The sequence below is a fragment of the Oncorhynchus clarkii genome, chromosome 20, assembly GCF_045791955.1.
Source record: "Oncorhynchus clarkii lewisi isolate Uvic-CL-2024 chromosome 20, UVic_Ocla_1.0, whole genome shotgun sequence".
NCBI lineage: Eukaryota > Metazoa > Chordata > Actinopteri > Salmoniformes > Salmonidae > Oncorhynchus > Oncorhynchus clarkii.
This window is the reverse complement of record NC_092166.1, coordinates 74,238,019-74,263,979: the sequence shown is the minus strand read 5'-3', so window position 1 is coordinate 74,263,979 and position 25,961 is coordinate 74,238,019. Positions and strand designations below refer to the sequence as shown.

General features: G+C 42.1%; 1 protein-coding gene across 2 annotated transcripts in view; it reads right to left on the bottom strand.

The window, feature by feature from the left end:
• The window catches only part of LOC139376892 (thrombospondin-2-like), a 36,072-nt gene extending 10,700 nt beyond the window's left edge, over positions 1–25,372 (bottom strand). The window contains exons 1-14 of one of the 2 annotated variants that reach the window (XM_071119881.1): positions 25,288–25,372; positions 25,047–25,067; positions 24,420–24,491; positions 23,325–23,884; positions 22,500–22,581; positions 15,622–15,830; positions 13,462–13,602; positions 13,111–13,204; positions 12,060–12,230; positions 5,090–5,266; positions 4,289–4,462; positions 3,616–3,743; positions 2,974–3,126; positions 466–684 (exon numbers count right to left, since the gene is read on the bottom strand). In XM_071119881.1, coding sequence (XP_070975982.1) covers positions 466–684; positions 2,974–3,126; positions 3,616–3,743; positions 4,289–4,462; positions 5,090–5,266; positions 12,060–12,230; positions 13,111–13,204; positions 13,462–13,602; positions 15,622–15,830; positions 22,500–22,581; positions 23,325–23,884; positions 24,420–24,486 — 2,175 coding nt within the window. In that variant the 5' untranslated portion in view covers positions 24,487–24,491; positions 25,047–25,067; positions 25,288–25,372. The other variant, XM_071119882.1, reaches the window with a different exon arrangement.
• Positions 25,373–25,961: the final 589 nt, after the last annotated feature.

Genomic DNA, 25,961 nt, shown 5'->3' with positions numbered 1-25,961 from the left:
GAAATAGCCACAGGAAGAAAAAGGTCAAAGATTGTCATACCGTAAGATTAGAAAATGTGGAAAAAATCTGCAGGTCTGTTGTTGAGGATAAAAGTTATTAGGACAGTTTCCTGGACTTAATAAGATTTAGCCTAGTCCTGGACTAAAGCGTATGCTCAATTGAGAATCTCAATTGAAAGTCCTTTTTATTCCAGGAAGGTCTAGACTTAAAAATGCACTCCACAATCTTAAGCACAAGAAATGTGTAACATATTGCACAAACTGGATTGGTAACATATCACACCAAATGGATGACGTAGAACACAAAAATAGGGACCAGTTTTGGCTCGTGAGCACCACTTTCAAAACTACTGGCTGAAATTATACAAAAGTTCAAGAGTGCATATTTAAATGAGGACTAGAGACTAGGCTTACTCTGGATCCAGGAAAGTGGCCCACAGAGAACATAAAGTTAGAGTCTGTTACCTTTTTGCAGTGATAGGTGGCGTTGGCCCCACACACCAAGTTCTGATTAGGCCACCCATCCAGGTCTGAGTCCTCTCCACAGATGAAGCCATCACCAGCGTAGCCGATCCTGCACTCACACTTGTACATGGGTTCACTAAAGTGGCTGATGTAGATACACTCTGAGGACCGGTGACAGTTGTGGGTCTTGTCTTTGCAGGGGTTCTCTGGCTCGCAGACCTGGGGGGAGGGAGAGAGAGAGAGAGAGCATAAAGTCAAACTCTCTGGCGTTGTACAGGAGTGGAGAGTTGTCCTGAGGAGAGAGAGAGCATCAAGTCAAACTGTCTTGGGTTGTACAGGAGAGGACAGTGCATGAGCATAATAAACGTTCTGTAAATCAGTGAGTCTCATTTCTTGGGGTGAAGTGTATTCTCAGATGTCATGTTATGTTCTGTCATGTCCTCTGCTCTGCCATGAACCCTGTGGATTCTGCTACAGTGTTTTATGTAGCTACGGCAAGAGAATCAAAGACAACACTGTCGTATCTCTATTGCTACAGATGTCCATCAATAGGAAGTGATTTGATGCCACTCCGTGACCTCATATGGTACAACGTTACAACAACGTTACGTGATGACCAATAACAAGGCCTTTCTTTTTTTCATCAGCTCTGGGAAACAGATGAGACAATGAGACAATTCCCCTTTCCCCTTTCCTCAAATCAATGTGTACGATGTTGGCCTAGGATCAGAGCCGGTACAGTTTTTAAAAGCCAGTGACAAAGCAATGATTCACGAGGTCTGTTACGCAATGTTAGGGCAGAACAGCAGATCTAGGTTCAAATACTATTTGAGATCTTTCAAATACTTTAGCCTGTAGTTTTTTTTTACTATTCCATTGGTTTCATTGTGCCAGGCAAGCTCAATCAAGTCCAAATAAAGAATTGTAAATTATTTTAAATAGTATTTGAACCTAGGTCTATTGGATAGTGGAGTGATGATTCAACTTTCCAAAACAAATCTGTGTGTGAACTCAATTATCATGGTTTCAAAGCAGAAACGATGTATGTATGCCACAACAGATGTTGTCAATTCTACGTCTATTCCACATTGGTTCGACGTAATTTCAGAAACAACGTTGATTCAACCAGTGTGTTCCCACTGGGAAATAGCTATTGACATGACAGAGCTGCATTAAACAGTAATACATGTGTTGCTAGAGTGGAAACGTAGATAACACAAACAACAACATCAGAGAGACATAGACATCACTTTATAGTTCTCATCCCATCTAAGACCTCCACTCATACTGTAACACCAAGCACAGGTGAAGTATGAAGAGAGAAGTATTGCAGATGTTTGCTATTATATATACACATCTCTATATATCTATATCTATATATATATATATATATATATTACAGCTTCATAACATTCTCCCTCTCTCTCTCCTTATACAGAGTCAAGGTGTGCTATGTTCATGCATAGTGGAGTCCACCCTTGCAGCAGAGTGTAGACTCATTCTAAAAATGTGGGCCACTAATAAATCACTGATGATGGGCGATTAGGCCTGACTCACAGTTGGCGAGGTGTTCGATGGGGTTGAGGTCATGGCTCTGTACAGGCCAGTTAAGTTCTTCCACATCGATCTCGAAAAACCATTTCTGTATGGACCTCGTTTTGTGCACAGGTGCATTGTCATGCTGAAACGGGAAAGGGCCTTCCCCGAACTGTTGCCACAAAGTTGGAAGCACAGAATCGTCTAGAATGTAATTGTATACTGTAGAGTTAACATTTCCCTTCACTGGAACTAATGGGCCTGAACTATGACAAACAGCCCCAGACCATTATTCGTCCTCCACCAAACTTTACTGTTGGCACTATGCATTTGGGCAGGTGGTGTTCTCCTGGCATCCACCAAACCCAGATTTGTCCTTCGGACTGCAGGTGGTGAAGCATGATTCATCACTCCAGAGAACGTATTTCCACTGCTCCAGAGTCCAATGGCGGTGAGCTTTACACCACTCCAGCTGAAGCTTGGCATTGCGCATGGTGATCTTAGGCTTGTATGCAGCTGCTTGGCCATGGAGACCCATTTCATGAAGCTCCCAACGAACAGTTCTGCTGCTGATGTTGCTTCCAAAGGCAGTTTGGAACTCGGTAGTGATTGTTGCAACAGAGGACAGGTAATTATTATAGCGCGTCAGCACTTGGCGGTCCCATTCTGTGAGCTTATGTGGCCTACCACCTTGTGGCTGAGCCATTGTTATGCCTAGACATTTCCCCTTCACAATAACAGCACTTACAGTTGACCAGGGCAGCTCTAGCAGGACATAAATGTGATGAACTGACTTGTTGGAAAGGTGGCATCCTATGACGGTGCCACGTTGAAAGTCACTAAGTTCTTCAGTAAGGCCAATCTAATGGAAATTGGATGGCTGTGTGCCCAATTTTATACACCTGTCAGCAACGGCGTAAATGCAGTCTAAATAATACACTAGACCTAAAACCGATGTTGAGTGATACAGACCTGTTTGTTCTTCTTGGCAGCTTCCACCCCCATGCCGAAGGGCTGCGTTCCCTTGTAGCGGGGTGGGCAGGACAGACAGTGGAACCCTGGGTCTGTGTTGATGCAACGCGATGCTCCACCAGCTTTAAAGCATATGTCAGACACCATGTCACACTGAGGAGGAAGAGGATCAAATCAATCAATCAGAGAGCAGAGACCATGTCACGATGAGGAGGAAGAGGAGCAGATCAATCAGAGAGCAGAGACCATGTCACGATGAGGAGGAAGAGGATCAGAAGTAGATTATATCAAATTGATCAATCATAAAATCAATCAAATAAATTGATCTATCAGAGATCATGTGACACTGTGGCGGAAGAGGATCAGAATAGATGATATTCAATCGATCAATAATAAAATCAATCAGATCGATCAGGGAACATGTGACACTGTGGAGGAAGAGGATCAGAATGAGATGTAGATTCTAAGTAGGGCAATAGGTCATGAATATGAATGAGTAAAGGAAGATCCTAAGGTAATGGTTAGACATAGCCTGGGGATGAAAATGTATTTAGGGCTAAGGTTAAGGTTAGGGTTAACCATTAGTTAGTGGGTTAACCAAGTATCTGACTTGTGTAACATGCTTCTTTAACCCAAAATTACCTCGTTGACGTCTTCGCAGTGGGTTCCGTTGCCGCGGAAACCGAGAGGGCATGGCCCACACTCCCAGGATCCGTCGGGGGCACTGTTACAGTCCACTCCTCCGAAGCATGGGTTAGACAGACAACCGTCTGACAGGGAACAATAACGCAGTGGTTAGAAAAGACTTTTAACAGAGTTAGAAAATAGTTAGAACTAAAGCAACCGTCTGACAGGGAAGCAATTCTCCATAGTTTGTTGGCGACTGGTTAGGAAGAGAACCAGGACATGCCTAATGCAGCTACATTTGGACATTTGTTTATTTAGAATATTGACATTCAGCTTCCCTAGGTTGTTCACTTCAGGTTGCTCTCTTCATTTCTCTCAAAGTTAACAGGTTTCAGTGCTTTCAAAGCTTGTTGACCAAACACAATGTGCATTCTACAAAGAGGCAAAACACATCCTTCCAGACTTTGTTATCAGCACAAATATTTGACAAAAATTTGCCTGGAGGCCATTCTTAGAGCACTTATCACAGGAATGTTGAAATTAGAAATAATAACTCAACTGGAATGCAAGAACGAACTGGAATAACTCAAAGGGAGTAAGGAAGGTTAAAATGCCTCAAAGGGAAAGAGAAAGGGATGAGGGGTTGGGTCAGAGGTGCTGAATGGGACACACAAACACACACACTCACCGATAGGGCATTCTTGTTTGTTGCAGGCATCACTGTCGTTGGTCTCCCCAGGGCACTTCTTGCCTCCGTACTGGGGTTCGGGGCTGTTACAGACACGGGTCCGACCCTTAACTCCACCCCCACAGGTTGCCGAGCAGATCGCCCAAGGCGACCACGGTCCCCAACCACCGTCAACTGCACATGGACAACAAATAAACAGTTAGTAGATCATCACAATGTTTGCTGATCTCTTAGATCACAATGGGGGCTAGTCTTCCAAGAGTCCATGGGGAGGTTTTACAATCTTTGATAAGACATGACTGTCTTATCAAGTCTCTTTACTGTAAGAAAGTGTAGCAAAGAATTACAGTAGTAGTTGTAGGCCTACAGTCATACACAGAAAATATGTAACCACTTTGCATCCATTCTGTAGTGGCCAGTGCACTCTCAGTTTTATGAAAGACAGACACATAGCACTGTTAGCATGTGAACGGTGCCCCTTCTATACGAGTGGGTAGAGGTGTAAAACACTTCTACTTCTCCCTGTTTGTAAATCCAAGTAAGTGGGTATGAATCAGACCAAAATACTTGTTCAAACTACTTTATACTGGATTCAAACAGTATTTGATATCTTTCAAAAGAAAGAGTCTAGCTCAACCAATGCACAGCTAAATTATTTGAAAGAAAGCTAAAATGTTAAACCCAGGTCTGGTATGGACATTGTGTCTATAGTCTTGCTCTAGACAGACTGGTTGCCTCCCAGGATGCAGGATTTCCAAGGCAACATTGTCTATGTTGTCCCGCTAGGACCACCATACTCACTGGGACAGGGCTTGGCCTCACAGCGCTGTGTATCTCTCCCCTGGCCCTCACAGTCCTTGCCCCCCAGTTGTGGTGTGGGTGCGTTGCAGTGGCGTATCCTGGTGATCTGGCCCTCGCCACACGTCACTGAGCATGATGACCAGGGAGACCACAGGCTCCACCCACCATTCTGACGAACTGAACACACACAGTTAAGTCAGAGCATAGGGAAAAGACATGTGTAATATATTCAGATTCAAATATCGTATTGCTGGGTATTTTGGTTGCAGTATACTGGGTACTAGTGAGTCAGTGCACAACCCTGCACGGGATCTATTTACCACAACAAACAAACAAACAAACAGACAGACAGACAGACAGACAGACAGACAGACAGACAGACAGAAAGAGACAAACAAAGACAAGTCACAGGGTTTTGAGCCAGAGAGGGATGAGGTCTCTGTCCAACCATCTCCACCCCAGCAGAGCAGCGTTCCTCTATATTTATATTTATTTATCCTGTTCCAACATGACACATCTGCTTCTACTGACATACATTCTCACACACACACACACACACACACACACACACACACACACACACACACACACACACACACACACACACACACACACACACACCACACACACACTCACATAGCAACTGCAGGAAAATATTGTTTTTATGTTGTAGGTGGAGGCCCGAAACTGAAAATGGTGAAGTTGATCGATCCCTGTCATCATTCATCATTCTTATGATGACTATAACTTTGTTGGCATCTTCAATTCTTGCACAATTTCTCATAAAAAATATATTTCAACACTATCTGCTCAGGCAAATTTGCTGAACTGCTAAATTTGTAACCAATCAGAACTCCTGTACATACCCCTCATGATGAAGGCAGCCAACTTCTATCTACGATGTAAACACAGCCTCTTGTGAAAACACGAGCTGCTGTCTGATGAAGAGGAACAGATATAGCTAGCTAGCTTCCAAAGACTGAAATAAGATAAATGTGTTTTCGAGTACCCTTGAAACATGCAGCATGCAATACGAATTGTCTTGATTGTATGAAGAGGTAACTCAGTTGAACTTTAAGCAAATTTATTGAAAGCTAGCCAATGTTACAGTAAATAACCATTTTTGTGTATCATTAGTATCTGTCAGTGAACCCATTTTATTGAACCATGCTTTGGCACGATTATGCAGTGCCTTGCGAAAGTATTCGGCCCCCTTGAACTTTGCGACCTTTTGCCACATTTCAGGCTTCAAACATAAAGATATAAAACTGTATGTTTTTGTGAAGAATCAACAACAAGTGGGACACAATCATGAAGTGGAACGACATTTATTGGATATTTCAAACTTTTTTAACAAATCAAAAACTGAAAAATTGGGAGTGCAAAATTATTCAGCCCCCTTAAGTTAATACTTTGTAGCGCCACCTTTTGCTGCGATTACAGCTGAGAGACTGAAATTTTTTCCCATTCCTCCTTGCAAAACAGCTCGAGCTCAGTGAGGTTGGATGGAGAGCATTTGTGAACAGCAGTTTTCAGTTCTTTCCACAGATTCTCGATTGGATTCAGGTCTGGACTTTGACTTGGCCATTCTAACACCTGGATATGTTTATTTTTGAACCATTCCATTGTAGATTTTGCTTTATGTTTTGGATCATTGTCTTGTTGGAAGACAAATCTCCGTCCCAGTCTCAGGTCTTTTGCAGACTCCATCAGGTTTTCTTCCAGAATGGTCCTGTATTTGGCTCCATCCATCTTCCCATCAATTTTAACCATCTTCCCTGTCCCTGCTGAAGAAAAGCAGGCCCAAACCATGATGCTGCCACCACCATGTTTGACAGTGGGAATGGTGTGTTCAGCTGTGTTGCTTTTACGCCAAACATAACGTTTTGCATTGTTGCCAAAAAAGTTCAATTTTGGTTTCATCTGACCAGAGCACCTTCTTCCACATGTTTGGTGTGTCTCCCAGGTGGCTTGTGGCAAACTTTAAACAACACTTTTTATGGATATCTTTAAGAAATGGCTTTCTTCTTGCCACACTTCCATAAAGGCCAGATTTGTGCAATATACGACTGATTGTTGTCCTATGGACAGAGTCTCCCACCTCAGCTGTAGATCTCTGCAGTTCATCCAGAGTGATCATGGGCCTCTTGGCTGCATCTCTGATCAGTCTTCTCCTTGTATGAGCTGAAAGTTTAGAGGGACGGCCAGGTCTTGGTAGATTTGCAGTGGTCTGATACTCCTTCCATTTCAATATTATCGCTTACACAGTGCTCCTTGGGATGTTTAAAGCTTGGGAAATCTTTTTGTATCCAAATCCGGCTTTAAACTTCTTCACAACAGTATCTCGGACCTGCCTGGTGTGTTCCTTGTTCTTCATGATGCTCTCTGCGCTTTTAACGGACCTCTGAGACTCTCACAGTGCAGGTGCATTTATACGGAGACTTGATTACACACAGGTGGATTGTATTTATCATCATTAGTCATTTAGGTCAACATTGGATCATTCAGAGATCCTCACTGAACTTCTGGAGAGAGTTTTCTGCACTGAAAGTAAAGGGGCTGAATAATTTTGCACGCCCAATTTTTCAGTTTTTGATTTGTTAAAAAAGTTTGAAATATCCAATAAATGTCGTTCCACTTCATGATTGTGTCCCACTTGTTGTTGATTCTTCACAAAAAAATACAGTTTTATATCTTTATGTTTGAAGCCTGAAATGTGGCAAAAGGTCGCAAAGTTCAAGGGGGCTGAATACTTTCGCATGGCACTGTATGTCTAATTTCAATGTAACTAGATGCAGGCTAAGATAAACATTCAATCATACACTTCACATAGAAACCCCAATAAAAGGGTGGGTGTGTGTGTCATGTGCTAGAATGGAGGTTTAAAAAACGACAGCTGCATACCCACTTTAGCCAATACATACGGCATAACCTACACATATAGGACACCTTGCAATACAATCTTCTCTAAAAACACAATGTGCTCTGCAATAAGATGACCAGAGTTTTCTAAATAACCAGAGTTGCTTTCTCAAATAGCAGCTGCCCAATGCCATGGTGGACATGCATAATGTTGGATGCATTGGAGTATAAGATATGGAGAAGGATAAAGAGCAGCAGTTGGGAAATTAATGTTTGAGGTTCAGATACTACATGTTCAGTGAATGTGAGTATATTTAGGTGGTTTAAATGATACAATTTCCTACTAACCTTCTAAAAGTTGACGGTGCCAAAATCTTGGCGCCGTCAATCATTATTTTAGTAACTATGACTGAGTGTGAGATACAGTTGAAGACGGAAGTTTACATGCACTTAGGTTGGAGTCTTTAAAACTTGTTTTTCAACCACTCCACAAATTTCTCGTTAACAAACTACTGTTTTGGTAAGTTGGTTAAAACATCTACTTTGTGCATGACACAAGTAATTTTTCCAACAATTGTTTACAGACAGATTATTTCACTTATAATTCACTGTATCACAATTCCAGTGGGTCAGAAGTTTACATACACTAAGTTGACTGTGCCTTTCAACAGCTTGGAAAATTCCAGAAAATGATGTCATGACTTTAGAAGCTGATAGGCTAATTGACATCATTTGAGTCAATTGGTGGTGTACCTGTGGATGTATTTCAAGGCCTACCTTCAAGCTCAGCGCCTCTTTGCTTGACATCATTGGAAAATCAAAAGGAATCAGCCAAGACCTCAGAAAAGAAATTGTAGATCTCCACAAGTCTGGTTCATCCTTGGGAGCAATTTCCAAACGCCTGAAGGTACAACGTTCATCTGTACAAACAATAGTACGCAAGTATAAACACCAGCTGTCATACCGCTCAGGAAGGAGACGCGTTCTGTCTCCTAGAGATGAACGTACTTTGCTGCGAAAAGTGCAAATCAATCCCAGAACAACAGCAAAGGACCTTGTGAAGATTCTGGAGGAAACATGTACAAAAGTATCTATATCCGCAGTAAACAAGTCCTACATCGACATAACCTGAAAGGCAGCTCAGCAAGGAAGAAGCCACTGCTCAGGGGCAAGCAAAAAAAAAGCCAGACTACGATTTTCAACTGCACGTGGGGACAAAGATCGTACTTTTTGGAGAAATGTCCTCTGGGCTGATGAAACAAAAATAGAACTGTTAAGCCATAATGACCATCGTTATGTTTGGGCTTGCAAGCCGAAGAACACAATCCCAACCGTGAAGCATGGGGGTGGCAGCATCATGTTGTGAGGGTGCTTTGCTGAAGGAGGGACTGGTGCACTTCACAGAATAGAGGGCATCATGAGGGTGGAAAATTATGTGGATATATTGAAGCAACATCTTAAGACATCAGTTAAATGTTAAATCAGTCAGGATGTTAAGTCACAAATGGGTCTTCCAAATGGACAATGACCCCAAGCATACTTCCAAAGTTGTGGCAAAATGGCTTAAGGACAACAAAGTCAAGGTATTGGAGTGGCCATCACAAAGCCCTGACCTCAATCCTATAGAAAATGTGTGGGCAGAACTGAAAAAGCGTGTGCGAGCAAGGAGGCCTACAAACCTGACTCAGTTACACTAGCTCTGTCAGGAGGAGTGGGCCAAAATTCACCCAACTTATTATGGGAAGCTTGTGGAAGGCTACCCGAAACATTTGACCCAAGTTAAACAATTTAAAGGCAATGCTATCAAATACTAATTGAGTGTATGTAAACTTCTGACCCACTGGGAATGTGATGAAAGAAATAAAAGCTTAAATAAATCATTCTACTCTACTATTATTCTGACATTTCACATTCTTAAAATAAAGTGGTGATCCTAGCTGACCTAAGACAGGACATTTTTACAAGGATTAAATGTCAAGAATTGTGAAAAACTCCGTTTAAATGTATTTGGCTAAGGTGTATGTAAACTTCCAACTTCAACTGTATGTTTTCCATCATGTACGTTTCATGCATATACATACGAACAAAGAACACAATCAACAAATAGTGTTTCACCATTTATTGAGTACGGAGACAAATATCAAAGGTGTCTCAGGCAGTATTTGAAGTGTCTAAATATAGTGTAACCTACCAATCAATGTATATCAAGTGCCATGGAGGGCACAATCTTACAATGTTGCAGTCCTTTACTCTCTAAGCCAATAGCCTGGACCTCTGATGGACACTGTAGAACTGTCATCAACACATGATTCAGTATTCCCCTTTCTCTCTAGGAGTATTTGTGAACCCAGGTCCTCTAGGCGTATCGAAAGGATCACACCCTGGTCACCATATGTAGCTGACAGCTGTAGAGAGAGACAATTGCCTTAGCAGAATGCAATCTAAAGCTTGTGTGGTCCAGAGACGAGAACTCTACCATCTATGTCAAAAGCCTGGGCTCCTGACTGGGACAATAGAATTCTCCCCACTGCATAGTACAATAGTAAAATTATCTGTTTTTCACCTCTGATTCTACATTGAATTTAGTCTTTGAGATGCTCAAACAAGTACGTGTATCTGTAGTTGGTGTTCTTCAACTCTAAACTGCACTCGATTGTGTAAGACAAAACACACAAAGGAAAGACAACAGCCATATGCATTTTTGACCTCAATGTCTAAATAGTGACAGCAGGGATAGTTCAAACTGCAGGACTTGGTGAAAAGATTATGGGAGATAAAAGGAGAGACAATAATGAATAAAGATGCTCTAACAAGCATGTGTATTTGTAGTGGGTGTTCTTCAACTCTAAAATGCACTAGACTGTGTAAGATAAAACAGGCAAATGCATATGCGATCCCAATGCCTAAATAGTGTTCAAACAGCTAGGTCAAAGTGCAGTATGATGGTTCTCCTCATAGGTGAGTGAATCAGCCAATGCTTGGTGAATAGCACTTGATCGATCTCTAAGAGCAGGAAACAGGAGAGCTGAATAGATCATGTGAGACAAATGTGAGAGACATCACAGTAAAGAAATGTAGTTTGTGAGCTAGAAAATGAACTTACTGACAGTCTGAGGAAGGGTGCTCTGCAATCATCCTACACCAACTATTGACAAGGATAATGTGACATTTCTTATTTGTCAGTATGAATGAAATGAGTGGGTCCTGTCTTGATGTCTGTATTAGATTTCAATACTTGTCCTATAGATTTTTGTAGTCTTCAATTATTACTGGGAATAAACTGATTGCGGAATGACATGCTAGCTAGTGATAAAGCAATCTGCTCCTGCTAGCTAGAAACATATCTACTTGTTGTAACTAGCTACTGTAGCTAACTAGCAAGCTAGCTAGATTACTAAGGTTGCTGTGTTCTAAGTTGGGAGTCATTTTACAGCTTGCATTGATGGTATCACGTTTCTCTAACTAAATAAGTACAAATAAAATAAAAATACTTCACCTGATAGCAGTTTGTTGGATGGCGATCTCTCTCTAGATGTCACCTGCTTTTTGCTAAGTTAGATATGGATAACGTGATTGGCAGATGTGATTAGCAGAGATAATACCATGGATAGTACACGAGTTGTGATTGGTTTACAAATTAGCACTCTGCGGCGTTAGTGTGTCCAGCTAGCGAACATAATAGTAAGTATTTAGATAAAATATGCAAGAATTGACAACAAAAATAGAACTGTGTTAAGAAGAAATAAATATAATAAAAAACAGCTCCTCCCTCGTGGAAATCTAAAGCGGATAGCTTGCTATGGCCCATCACCTATTTCCTGTCTGTAAACCTATTATGATGCTGTTTTGGTTTGTGCTAAAACTACTCTAACTTAGTCAGTGGTAATGGTATGAGTTGGGAGCAAGCAGAGATACCATCGTGCTCACCCATAGGTCCTTTGTTGGTCTAATCAAATCAAGTCAAATCAAACTTTATTTAAAGTGCATTTAAAATCGCAAAACACATTAGAATAAAACAAGAAAACCAATAGTGTCTAATCAATAGAGTTCAGCAAACAACAAGGTAGGTTCACACAAAGTGGACTGCAGCAGAGACGTTGAGACTCACCTCGGCTGTCACATTTTCCCAGGCTGCATTTCCTGGTCTGGATGGATGGTCCGGAGCAGGTGTTACTGGTGGCATCACATGAGCGTCCCCTCTGTTGAGTACCTGTCCCACAGGTGACAGTACACTCTGTCCACTCCGACCAGGGGGACCAGCCGTCCTCACTGTCCTTAGCTGGAGGAAACAGAAACACACAAGGGGTTATTGACAAATCATGTTTTATTCTGGCTCTGATATTGAAAACCCGCTTCCTTGGAAAAAGGCTTTATTTTTAAAATATTTTTTATTACAAAATAAGCTCTCAGGTGATCTTTTCCCCCCCAATTCAATAAAATGTCAAATAAATGGAAACGTCAAAATAAACGTGCTATCTTTCTAAAATGAAGTCAACTCATCGTATTATTGCATCTTTTCCCCACCACACCCTCTCCTCTACAGTCTCTCGCATTGTTTGAGCTTGGAACGGATTCAAAAGCTGCAGAGAAACAAAGCTCTGGCCAGCAGTCTGCTTTGATTTGTAGGTTTTATATCATGGTTCTAAGTCCACAGTGACCATTTCAGAGTATGAAAGCATTGCAGCCTGTAGTACCTCTGGTTTCATGTAGAACCATAAAACATGTGGTCGTCCCTTTACAGACCATCCGGTTTACAACAATAACACTGCTATATTATTAAAGCGTGATATGCATGGTAACGTTGTTTCTCCAGTACTCAGATCTGGCATCGGAGGCGTTGTATCTAGAAAGGACTTCAGCCAAATGTGAAATGAAGCAAGGTGTGTGTGTGTGAGAGAATGCATGTTACAGTAGTTGTTTATTGGTCAATGTGATGCCATTGTTTTTACAGTGCACGGGAGTCTAGTTTTCACTTCAGTATGTTTTGTAATTGCGATTACTCCTGTAAAGCTTACTTAAACAGTCATTAAAGGTGTGGTCTGCAATTTGTAAATACATTTTTTGGCCACATTCTGCTATTTTTGGGCAGGGTTGGGCTGTTGAAAAGGCAGAATGCGGCTTTAACAATAGAATGTTGTGTAGAATGAGTGACTACTTACACAGACACACAGGGCAACACTCTCCGTCGATGAAGGAGGGGCTAGCACAGGCCACAGGAGGACAAGTGATTTGGTGACACACGATCTTTGAGTCCTGTAATGAGAAAAAAAACATTTTGACATTAGTTGCTATCAAGTGATAGGTGATCAGACCTACGTATGAATTAGTGTTTTGTAAGTCCATAGGAGCTGGGCACCTTTAAAAGGTGTAGGACACTGATTCATTTGGGATCAATACATAAATCAACCAACCAAACAAATCTATCATTCTATGAATAACCATATCTATCCCCCTAGCACATTCTATGTCTCTCATGTCTCTCCATTTAAGGTGGTCTGTATATCTCCTACCTGGCAGGTACACGTGGTGCAGCTGTCCACCACCCAGTCCTCCTTATCTTCAAACAGTCGTCCGTCCTGCCAACACATGTGTTTCTCCTTGGAGTTCTTCATCTTCCCCAAAGCATCCTTCATTACTGTGTTCTCCTCTGTCTGGAGAGAGGAATCAGACAGACACATAGCTCATCACTGACACTAATATTAATCACTAATCACCGTTTTTTTCCACTGTCTGAGGAGTGAAGATACAGACGCAAATAGTCTACAGTCTTAAACTTCTGCCTGAGTATACAACAACAGCCAGATAGACAGACATAGTCTACAGTCTTAAACTTCTGTCTGAGTATACAACAACAGCCAGATAGACAGACATAGTCTACAGTCTTAAACTTCTGCCTGAGTATACAACAACAGCCAAATAGACAGACATAGCCTACAGTCAAAAACCTCCCTAAAGAAAGAAAAGGACAATAAAAGCACATGTCCATAACTCCATCCATATTGAAGGAAGATGTATAGAGCTTTATGTATCCCCTGTCCGAAGATAGAAAAACAGACAGACAGACAGACAGAACGCTACGGAAAAATGTAAATCTGACAACAAAGGTACATAGAATAACTTCATACCTCCCTCCATATGGAGTAAAGATGTAGGGAGGTATAGTACTGTAGATGTATCTTTTTAACCCAATTTGTGGTCTTTTGACCAATCAGATCAGCTCTTTTGCCTATAATTGAGAAAAAGATCCGAAATGTGGTGCCTGTATAAACGCAGCTACTTCAAGGAGGGCAACAGGGTCACATCTTTATTAAGTTGTAAAAGTTTGTGTGTGTGTGTGTGTGTGTATGTATGTGTGTGTGGACGTGTGTATGTGTGTGTGTGTGCATTTACTGAACTCCATTGCTCTAATGTTGATGGGAAAGCAGACATTTAAAGGAATGTTGTTCTATTTGCACATTGTAACCTCTGACCATAGAGTTGAATGGATTCCTGCTGGCTGAGCTTCTGAAACACTGGGGTACTATCAGCAGTACATGAGCTAGAGCCTAAGTGTGTGTGTGTGTGTGTGTGTGTGTGTGTGTGTGTGTGTGTGTGTGTGTGTGTGTGTGTGTGTGTGTGTGTGTGTGTGTGTGTGTGTGTGTGTGTGTGTGTGTGTGTGTGTGTGTGAGATGGTGGTAGTGTGCCGTGAGCTGCAGTGTTATGAGTGGTTATGAGACACCACTTGGTCTGGAAGAGCCTTGGGGACCATAAGTGCTTCTCCTCCCAGTGAACAGTTAGTGAGTTGATTCCCATGGATCACGCCAACACACACACACACACACACACACACACACACACAAGCACACACACACATACATGCACACACACAAGCACTCACGCACGCGCACACACATACACACACAAACAAAGAGGAAGGAGAAGGAAGCACATGGGCTGGTTAAACATAGCCAGACATCAGAGTGGAGAGGAGCCACTAGCTGGAGCCAATCACAGCCAAGGGAACACTTCCTATATCCACATGTTACATCCAATAAAACCCAGCCTCACTGACTCACAATCTGACTCTGACTCACACACTTAACTCAGCTGCTAAAGTAGTTTTAGCATGCCTGGCTTCATGACTTCAAACAGGGTATTTGGGTCACTTTACCAGCAACTCTCTAGAAAGTCTCAGTTCTCTCATCTTAACCTCTAAAGAAGACTTCAACCTACACATACTCCCAATTTTCCCTAATCTTCTCAGTCACTTCTAACAACAGTCTATCATTCTATAAACATTACTTTAAATAATCAAAGTAACTGGTCAGCATTCAGTTCATTAAGTACACTAATATGATCGCATACCCGGTTTCATCGAAAGCAGTAATGACAGTAGACATCAAATACATATTATAAGCTAGGTGGTTATAAACTAGGTGGTTCGAACCCTGAATGCTGATTGGGTGACAGCCGTGGTACATCAGACCGTATACCACGGGTATGACAAAACATTTATTTTTACTGTTCTAATTACGTTGGTAACCAGTTTATAATAGCAATAAGGCACCTCTGGGATTTGTGATATATGGCCAATATACCATACCCCTTCAGGCCTTGTTGCTTAAATAATGTACTATTTTCTTATTTTCTTGCCCGCTCCCCTTTCCCGATTGGAGGACAACTGTACATACCACTTTCTGCAGGCCGTCTATGAGGTTCCCCACTACAACCCGCAGTCCTTTGAGCTCCTGGAACATGGTGCTGAGTTCCTCACAGGATCGTTCACACATATCTGCTCCCAGCTTCTCTGTCTTTTGGCCGATGAAGTTAGTGGTGATGGCTGTGGAGGTACTCACATCCTCCATATCTGTGCTCTCACTCACCACCACGTTGGCCTCGTCTGACAGGGAGACAGGGGGTTCCAGGTGGACAGAGAGAGAGGGAGATTGGATGAATAATTGATCAATACATACAGAATATGATGAACAATACATGTGATGAACACTACTGATGCAGGAGTGTGATGATGAGGTAAGCAGAAAGGACATAACTGAATGATTTTCCTCTCCTTTAAGATCACCATACTGAGTCCTTAAAGGAGATGTCCATGGAGCAGAAACAGCATGGAGATTGAGGGATTGCATATATTTGACTTTAGGAAATAAAATCTTCCATCTCAAATCAAATTCAATTTTATTGGTCTCGTACACATATTTTGCAGATGTTATCGCGGGTGTAATGAAATGCTTACATTTCTAACTCCAACAGTGCATTAATATCTAACAATACACAACAATACACACAAATCCCCAAATAAATACTATATAATATCCTTTATATGAATAGCAGTAGTTATTCAGCAGCAGTACTTACAGTATATAGGATGAGCCTTGACTAGAATACAGTATACAGTGGGGCAAAAAAGTATTTAGTCAGCCACCAATTGTGCAAGTTCTCCCACTTAAAAAGATGAGAGAGGCCTGTAATTCATCATAGGTACACTTCAACTATGACAGACAAAATGAGAAGAAAAAAAATCCAGAAAATCACATTGTAGGATTTTTTATGAATTTATTTGCAAATTATGGTGGAAAATAAGTATTTGGTCAATAACATAAGTTTATCTCAATACTTTGTTATATACCCTTTGTTGGCAATGACAGAGGTCAAACTTTTCTGTAAGTCTTCACAAGGTTTTCACACACTGTTGCTGGTATTGTGGCCCATTCCTCCATGCAGATCTCCTCTAGAGCAGTGATGTTTTGGGGCTGTTGCTGGGCAACACGGACTTTCAACTCCCTCCAAAGATTTTCTATGGGGTTGAGATCTGGAGACTGGCTAGGCCACTCCAGGACCTTGAAATGTTTCTAACGAAGCCACTCCTTCGTTGCCCGGGCGGTGTGTTTGGGATCATTTTCATGCTGAAAGACCCAGCCACGTTTCATCTTCAATGCCCTTGCTGATGGAAGGAGGTTTTCACTCAAAATCTCACAATACATGGCCCCATTCATTCTTTCCTTTACACAGATCAGTCGTCCTGGTCCCTTTGCAGAAAAACAGCCCCAAAGCATGATATTTCCACCCCCATGCTTCACAGTAGGTATGGTGTTCTTTGGATGCAACTCAGCATTCTTTGTCGTCCAAACACAACGAGTTGAGTTTTTACCAAAAAGTTATATTTTGGTTTCATCTGACCATATGACATTCTCCCAATCTTCTTCTGGATCATCCAAATGCTCTCTAGCAAACTTCAGACGGGCCTGGACATGTACTGGCTTAAGCAGGGGGACACGTCTGGCACTGCAGGATTTGAGTCCCTGGCGGCGTAGTGTGTTACTGATGGTAGGCTTTGTTACTTTGGTCCCAGCTCTCTGCAGGTCATTCACTAGGTCCCCCCGTGTGGTTCTGTGATTTTTGCTCACTGTTCTTGTGATCATTTTGACCCCACGGGGTGAGATCTTGCGTGGAGCCCCAGATCGAGGGAGATTATCAGTGGTCTTGTATGTCTTCCATTTCCTAATAATTGCTCCCACAGTTGATTTCTTCAAACCAAGCTGCTTACCTATTACAGATTCAGTCTTCCCAGCCTGGTGCAGGTCTACAATTTTGTTTCTGGTGTCCTTTGACAGCTCTTTGGTCTTGGCCATAGTGGAGTTTGGAGTCTGACTGTTTGAGGTTGTGGACAGGTGTCTTTTATACTGATAACAAGTTCAAACAGGTGCCCTTGATACAGGTAACGAGTGGAGGACAGAGGAGCCTCTTAAATAAGAAGTTACAGGTCTGTGAGAGACAGAAATTTTGCTTGTTTGTAGGTGACCAAATACTTATTTTCCACCATAATTTGCAAATAAATTCATTAAAAATCCTACAATGTGATTTTCATTTAATTTTGTCTGTCATAGTTGAAGTGTAATTACAGGCCTCTCTCATCTTTTTAAGTGGGAGAACTTGCACAATTGGTGGCTGACTATATACTTTTTTGCCCCACTGTATACTGTACATATGAAGTCGGTAAAACAGTATGTAAACATTATTAAAGTGATCAATGTTCAATGACTATGTACATAGGACAACAGTCTCTAAGGTGCAGGATAAAGTACCAGGTGTTAGCCAGCTAGAACAGTGACTAAGGTTCAGGGCAGGGTACTGTGCAGAGGCCGGCTAGTGTTGACTATTTAACAGTCTGATGGCCTGGAGATGGAAGCTGTTTTTACAGTCTCTCTGTCCAAGCTTTGATGCACCTGTACTGTCTCCACGTTCTAGATGGTCATGGGGTGAATGGGCCGTGGGGTGAACGGGTCGTGGGGTGAACGGGTCGTGGGGTGAACGGGCCGTGGCTCGGGTGGCTGATGATCTTCTGTCAACTATACCATCAGACAGCACACAGAAACTGAGGAGGGCAGGCTGGGGTGGAGGTGGGGGGGTTTAAAAGCACATGAAAACGTTCTAAGAGAACTCAAAATGTGTCTGCTCACAACTTGATTAGAAAAGCAGCTTTGTGTCATAATGTTTCTTTACCCCAGCGATGAGAGGGAGGGCACTTAGTAGAGTTCTCATAAGTAAAGCACACTGTTTTGTTTCATCATCCACTTCCATTTTAGTTTTAACATGTGTCCTCAGCCCACCTAGGGCCAATAGGGCTCTGGTACAAAGTAGTGCACTATATAGTGAAGAGGGTGCAAATTGGGACACAGCCACAGTGGGCCTTAATGGTGGGAGTCGGAGATAGAGATGGATTTTTGCAAAAATCCCAAGCTAGGAAATTGTTTCACGGTGACGCTCTCAGAGTGAATCACAGAGACGTTCTGCTGCGGGCGCCAGGGCCCGATGGGTGGTTGTTTGTTTTATAAACAGAGCAGAGCTCAGCTGTGGTTTGATGGGGTGGGATGAGCAGGCTGGGCTGGGCTGGCAGACAGCTGGGCCTGCATCAAGTCTTCCTTTGGAAGAGAATGGTCTTGGTCTCACTAGTCCAACACAGACCTGGGCTCAAATTGTATTTTTTTTCTTTCAAATACTTTGAGCGTTTGTTTGATTGAGCCTGCCTGGAGAAGAAGCATCCAGCTGCAGATTATGCTCGCTGAGGCCACCTGGTCTGCAAATATCAAAGCGCATGCGCATGTGGCACAGATGATATTCTGCATCTCCGTTGGTATGTGCGCACGCAGTGCTCTAATGCCCTGGACTAGAGCTATAATCTGTCACTACCTCTAGTCCAGGGCATAGCTAGTAACTGAGAGAGAGAGAGAGAGAAAGAGAGAGAGAGAGAGAGAGAGAGAGAGAGAGAGAGAGAGAGATTGGCTTTTGACAGGAAGGGATGTGTCTGTTTATCCATCAGTCTCCCTCCTCCTGGGGGGCTGTTAGTGTGTGTGTGTGTGTGTGTGTGTGTGTGTGTGTGTGTGTGTGTGTGTGTGTGTGTGTGTGTGTGTGTGTGTGTGTGTGTGTGTGTGTGTGTGTGTGTGTGTGTGTGTGTGTGTGTGTGTGTGTGTGTGTGTGTGTGTGTTTGCTGAATTCCCAACAATAGGCCAAAATGACCATAGGAATTGGCAGGACAGCAAAAACAGATGTGGGACCAGGCCGGGTTTTTCCCCTCTACTTGTTGGATGCTTTGTGTTTGTATCATAGAGAAGATAATGCTTTTGTTATACCCATTGCCTCAACAGTCCCTACAGTTTACAATCACTAAGCAATATTTAGTTATTCTATGATCCACATTGTCTCACCCATAATCCTGTGGTTCTCATGGATCCCAGAGGTCTCACTTCAAGTGTTTGACTGACTATTACCTGGTCTACAACATGATAAACTGTCCACAGATATAACATACATCTGTTTAATAGTATATTGTACTGCTTTTTATTTATTTAAACTCTGATAAATGCATAAGAAAATGACAGATAGAACATCAGATAGATTAGTGGCCCCAGAGCAGAGTCTCAGACTGGGGTTCCTGGTGAGGAAAGGCCTGAGGAACGCAGTGTGTCCAGCCAAGTGTGTTTGTGTGTGTGTGTGTGTCTATATGTGTGTGCATGTGTGTGCATGCCAGGTGTAGAAGTTGAGCAGAGATGAATGGGTGGTTAGGGACTCTAAATCAGGCTAGGTCCCAGTCACGCTGGCCCCGTTTAATCACAATAATCTCCCAAGTTATTATTCTACCTTTATTTTTAACAAAGAACACAGACTGAGACCAAGGTCCATTTTACAGCTGAGCCCTGCATATACATGTTAACACATACAGTTTAGGTACAATGATTAAGAAACTACAGAAGACAAACAAAACAGTCACAGATAACAGTGTTACTATTCCGAAGAATAGTAAACAAACAAGAATATGACCGACTGGGACATTTTGTTAGTCCCCACGATGTCAAATGCTATTTCTATGGGGTATAGGGTTAAGGTTAGAATTAGATTTACGTTAAGGGTTAGGGTCAGGAGCAAAGGTTAGGTTTAGGTTTGGTTTTTGGGTTAAGGTTAGGGTATGGGTAAGAGTACAGGTTAGGGTTTATTGTTAGGGGTTAGGGAAAATAGGATTTTGAATAGGACTGAATTGTGTGTCCCCACAAGGTTAACTGTACAAGACTATGTGTGTGTGTGTGTGACTTTAGGACATATCTGATGAGATATTCTGGTTGGTTCACAACTCCTTTTTCCTCCTCTTTCAATTCTTTCCTCTCCTCTTTTTGACTGAGATAGAGTGGAAGAAACACAATATTTCAACTGCTTCTCATTAACTGTACAACGTGGCAGTTTTGTATGACTATGAATCGTGTGATTTTATGAGTGACTTTTGAGCTAGCGTTAGAGATATCTGATGCCAGGGTAAGACCTTGGCTGGTAGGAGCATCTAGACTTTTTCCAGTGACTCAATGGGAAGTCTTGGTGACATAACATAAAATGTGCTCACTCAGGTAGAATCGAATGGTACTTGTGTCAACAATGGAGCTACAAGCACACAAATTCTGGCACGCACGCACGCACGCACGCGAGCACACACACCCACACCCACACACACACCCTGGGGTTTCTGGATCTTCTCAAAAGCCCCTACTGAGGATTACAGGGCCTCACGCCCAGTGTGAACAAAAGCAGCAGAGAGGCTACTACCCCATCAGCCAATTCATGACCTCACTATGTGTGTGTGTGTGTGTGTGTGTGTGTATTCAGGGCAAAGCGGTGGTGACTCCCTTAATTGCTTCCAGCATAGCATTTTACTTTCTCTATTTTTCTTCCCCAGGCATTTCTTCCACTGCCAATGGAAATAAATGTAAGCATCTGTACAGTATCTCCTTTTGTGTTGACGACCGCAGCAGACACACACACACACACACACGCACACGCACACGCACACACACGCGCGCACACACACACACACACACTTGTTGACCTCGCGCAACCACACTGACACAGCTGTTTCCGCTAACATGATGTAATACTGTCAGAAATCTCCACATATCAGATCTACAAGCTTTCTGTGACCCACTAAAACTAAAGATCGAAAAAAAAGTGATAGAATAGCGGAACCAGAAACAATGGAAATAAAGAAGAACTCCATCTTTTTAAGTGGTTGGAGTCTGTTTTGGAAATGTGTTACGGTTTTATCTAAATTAAACGCAGAAGACCAAAGCTGTAAGAGGTTGCATGTGACTGTGGCTGCAATCTGAACTGGCACCCTAATGTTGTGCACTATAGGGAATAGGGTGCCATTTGGGATGCAGCCTATGAGGCAGAAGGATGGATCGTTCAGTCACATCTGCATTGGATGGAGCTTTAATAGGGAGTTTAAAGGAGGTCATAGCAGGTCAGGAAGGACGAGTTAAAGTCGGATCATCAGAATATTCAAAGCATGAAAACAATACCACAGATACACAAAAAGGGCTAGCTTCAGTCAGTCCCAGATCTGTTTGTGCTGTTTTGTCCATTTATATGGTCAATGTCGTGACAAACTTGGGATGACAAAGACCATAACAGTTTGCTGTACAGCACAAACCGGTTTGGGAAAAGGTTACTAAAGGCTGAGTTTACACAGGCACCCCAATTCTGATATTTTTTTGACTAATTGGTCATTCGACCAATCAGATCAGCTCTTTTGGTCATCATTGTGTTCTGGATTTGCAGAAGTATCTGTTCGAGCACGGGCGTGATCACAGAGAGTAAATGGTCGAAGCGGATGTAGCGGGGTAGTCTGTGTCTCAGCCGCAGAATTGCTTGGCGCCCAGAGTCTTGCGTGTGATACCGCTAATATCAGAATTGGGCTTTCTGTGTAAACACAGCCTAAATGATAATTGCTGTAACACAATACAGCACGATTTTAGACGGTCTTCCAGATGATGTCCTTGAAATAAATATCCATATCGTCCCAATTGGTAGAATTCAGTCTATCCAAACTACAGCGGCATGTTCTTAGGGCACGCATTGGAAAACATTCTAAAACTTTTTGCAATGGCAAACAAAAATGAGCCTTTCTCATTGGACAAGTCTAGGTAGTCCCTCCCTGTTTGAAACTTTTTTTTTCTTCATTTGGTGCTTAATGAACACAACCAGTACAGTAAAGTTAGCCAAAAACCCTTACCAGCCTTAGTGACACAGCCTTTGTTCCTCAGAACATCATCCACGGATGTGTCGAACATGAAGCGAACATTCTGCAGTAAGCCCTGTGTGACAAGACAAGAGATTGATCAATGACTACTTGGACAGTTGTGTGTCACATTGGACTAGCAGCTAGGAACAACTTATTTGGTATTCGCTTACCTTGAGCTACTATGTCAAGGTAAATTAATACCGAATGAGTTATTCTTAACGATTAACATTAGACTCATCCTCATGACTCAAGGGGATATATCTGAAATGGAATCCATTTCCCTATATTTAGTGCACTACTTTTCTTGACCCCAAAAAATATTGCCATTTTGGATGCACTTCATGCCATATTTCCAGTAGGTCCTTGTTGAACCCTTGAACCCTCCTCGAAGGGAGGGCCATTGGCTTCTACATGGTCTGGAGTCGTGTAGCGTGAAGTGACAGGCTCAGTAAAACCATAAAGGCCCGTGTAGTCTGTCAATAAGAATATTCTCTCATAATTACATGGCTCACTTCTTTGTAATACTATATGGTGTATTAACTTCTTAAACCTTTATTATGACTAATAATTATGACTAAGAGTAGGTTAGGACTTTTGGGCATGGTGTAGTAGGGTTTTTATTTTTAACAAAGGCACACCCTGCGGAAGACCACACAAGTAATAAAGTGCAGAAGGAAAATTGACATTTCTCCCTTATAAAAATATGGTCTTAAAGAACAGTCTACATTAATTTTTTTTACTACTGGGAACCACTGGGAACCAAGCTTGAGTTGAATAGCATAATATAGTGGTCTATTCTACAGGAGAAATTCTTACCCTGAAATGGTTTTCGCGGATGGATCCCTTGGCGACGAACATTCGGCTATCCTCTGCCTGCAGGTGCTCGTAGAAAGGCTCATCCAAGATGAAGCTGTCGATGAGACTGCAGCCCACAAACAGATTTGCATTTTCGCCATGAACATGAAGTGTGATATTCTTCCACTGCGAGTCGGACAGGTCAACATCCTCGAAGGAGACAACATTTTGGGAGCCGTCCACCCAGTAGACAAGGTCCAGCGTGTTGGCACGACCGTTGGAGACGATTTCAAACTGCCGTTGGCCGTTGGCGCCTTCCAATGCGATGAGGGTTCCCCGCGAGCCGCGGTCCTGACGCATGCTGGCCACGAACACGAAGCCCTCGTTGTTCTGGATTTGCAGAAGCATCTGTTTGAGCACGGGCGCGCTCACAGAGGGCAAATGGTCAAAGCGGATGAAGCGGTAAGCGGGGTTGTCCGTGTCTTGGCCACGGAATTGCTTGGCGCCCAGAGTCTTGCGTGTGATACCGCTAATATCAAACAGGTCAAACGTTGTGTCGTCATCCATTGTGACCTCACCATCTTCCATGAGTCATACAGTGGATAGGTAAGGAGAGGAGAACGTGTACAGCCAATTAGCTTGATGAAACAGCATGGCATTCTTTACGAAAATCTGATCAACTGATTTTAACAAGGTCTATAACAGGGCTCTCCAACCCTGTTCCTGGAGAGCAACCCTCCTGTAGGTTTTCATTCCAAGCCCAGTTGTAACTAACTTGATTTAGCTTATCAACCAGCAAATTATTAGAATCAGGTGTGCTAGATTAGAGTTGTAACTAAAAAACCTACAGCACAGTACCACTACAAGAACAGAGCAGGGTTGGAGAGCCCTGGCTATTACCTAACTGGGTATGCTTCTATGCACAAGCAAAAGTGACAGCATCATATTCACTCATGCTTATTATTATTATTATTTTTTTTACATTACACTAAAACCTACAGCATCTACGAAAGCCATACAAACATCACACTTATTCATCAATACAAATGTTATTGAATAGTGGATAGAATAATGATGATGATAAGGCGTATAAACTTTATGCATAAGTAGATTTACCTTGAGGTAGCGCTGAGGAGCAAAGTAATAAAATAGGCAGCAAGTTGAGACTTCTCCTGAGTATCATATCTCCTTCAAAACACAAGAGACACAAAAGCTGATTATCATCAAAGGCACATTGTAAGTTGTTAACTTTATCACTTTTGTAATGACAATGTAATAATAAGTCAAGTAAAGTTGACGAAACTTTACTTCACATCTCATAAATAAAGTTGTCTAGCCATTATAGGCTATCTAGTTTTTATTTACATTCTGCTCTGCTGTCACAAAGCGACACCAAGTTCATTGCAACTGTGAATACTGAAGCTCTCAGTCATGCCATGCCATTACTTGTGCATCCCCTAACGTAAAATCCACAGATCTGCTTCAACAATAGCAACGCTGTAAAGCAGCCTAACAACTGTCTCTAAAACGAACACAGATGTATCTAGAAAGATACATCAATTAAGCACCTTACAACGTGCACATATAGTATTTAGGCTATTGGGAAAAGAGAATACACTACTTCTAAAACAATTTATTCAAATGCATAATGAATGAATCTATTAACAGCATATAGGTTTGCATATGAATAATTATTTGACTAAATGATTTTGACTAGCAGTAAACTTGAATGCAACAACTTACCTGGTGAAAGTGCAAATCCCCCTTTGAAAAAAATATGTTAGATATCCAATGAAAAAGGAGATAATAACAATATATATTATTCTGATAAGTATGAATAGTAGAATGAAAACACAAAAACTGTATTAACCCGGTGCATAAAATGTAAAGTGCGCTTAGTTTACTTCACTAGATCCACATTACGCAGGGAGGACTTGAGCGATAGTGGCTTAATCACTTGTCTCCCTCCCTCTTATATACTTACTTCTCACTACGACCCTGTCAGTCACGTTTAAGTATGAAATGTTAGGAACCGTTGCTGAGGCGGAACTACATAATTCCTTTCTGATAGCGTAATTTGCTCGTACCTGTTAGAGCGGCAGTTACCATCCACCCGTGACCCCCTCCCTCGCGCTCTCTCGTGCCCCAATCCCACTTCTCTATCAAGCCCACTTCATTAGCAAAATCAGAACGGAATTCGGTTTCGGGGAGGAGTTATTGATAGAGAGAAAGTTATAGCGAGGTGGTTAGGCTTTTAGTTTTGGGAGAGCAAAGCGCTTGGTTGCGAGGACTGTAGGAAGCACACACTACCCACGTTTTTCTGTGGATTCGCACAGGATGCTGAAAGACTGATGCTTTGTTACGCTTCATATGTAGCTGTAAATGAACACAAAATCCCCTCTCTAGTCTTTGCAGTCCAGCGTTTTCAAAACGTTCCCAAAACCTTTACGCACACGTTTTTCTTTTGGTTTAATTAATAGCTCCGAATTGTAACTTTTGTCAAGGCAAGCACATACAACATTTATACATTTATAGTCTGTTTACATATATTTTAGAGGCTATTTATAGGCTACAGAACATTGGTATTAAACCCTTATAAAGTGTAGGCTATTTATAATTATATGACAATAGGTTGACAATAATTCTATAACATAATTT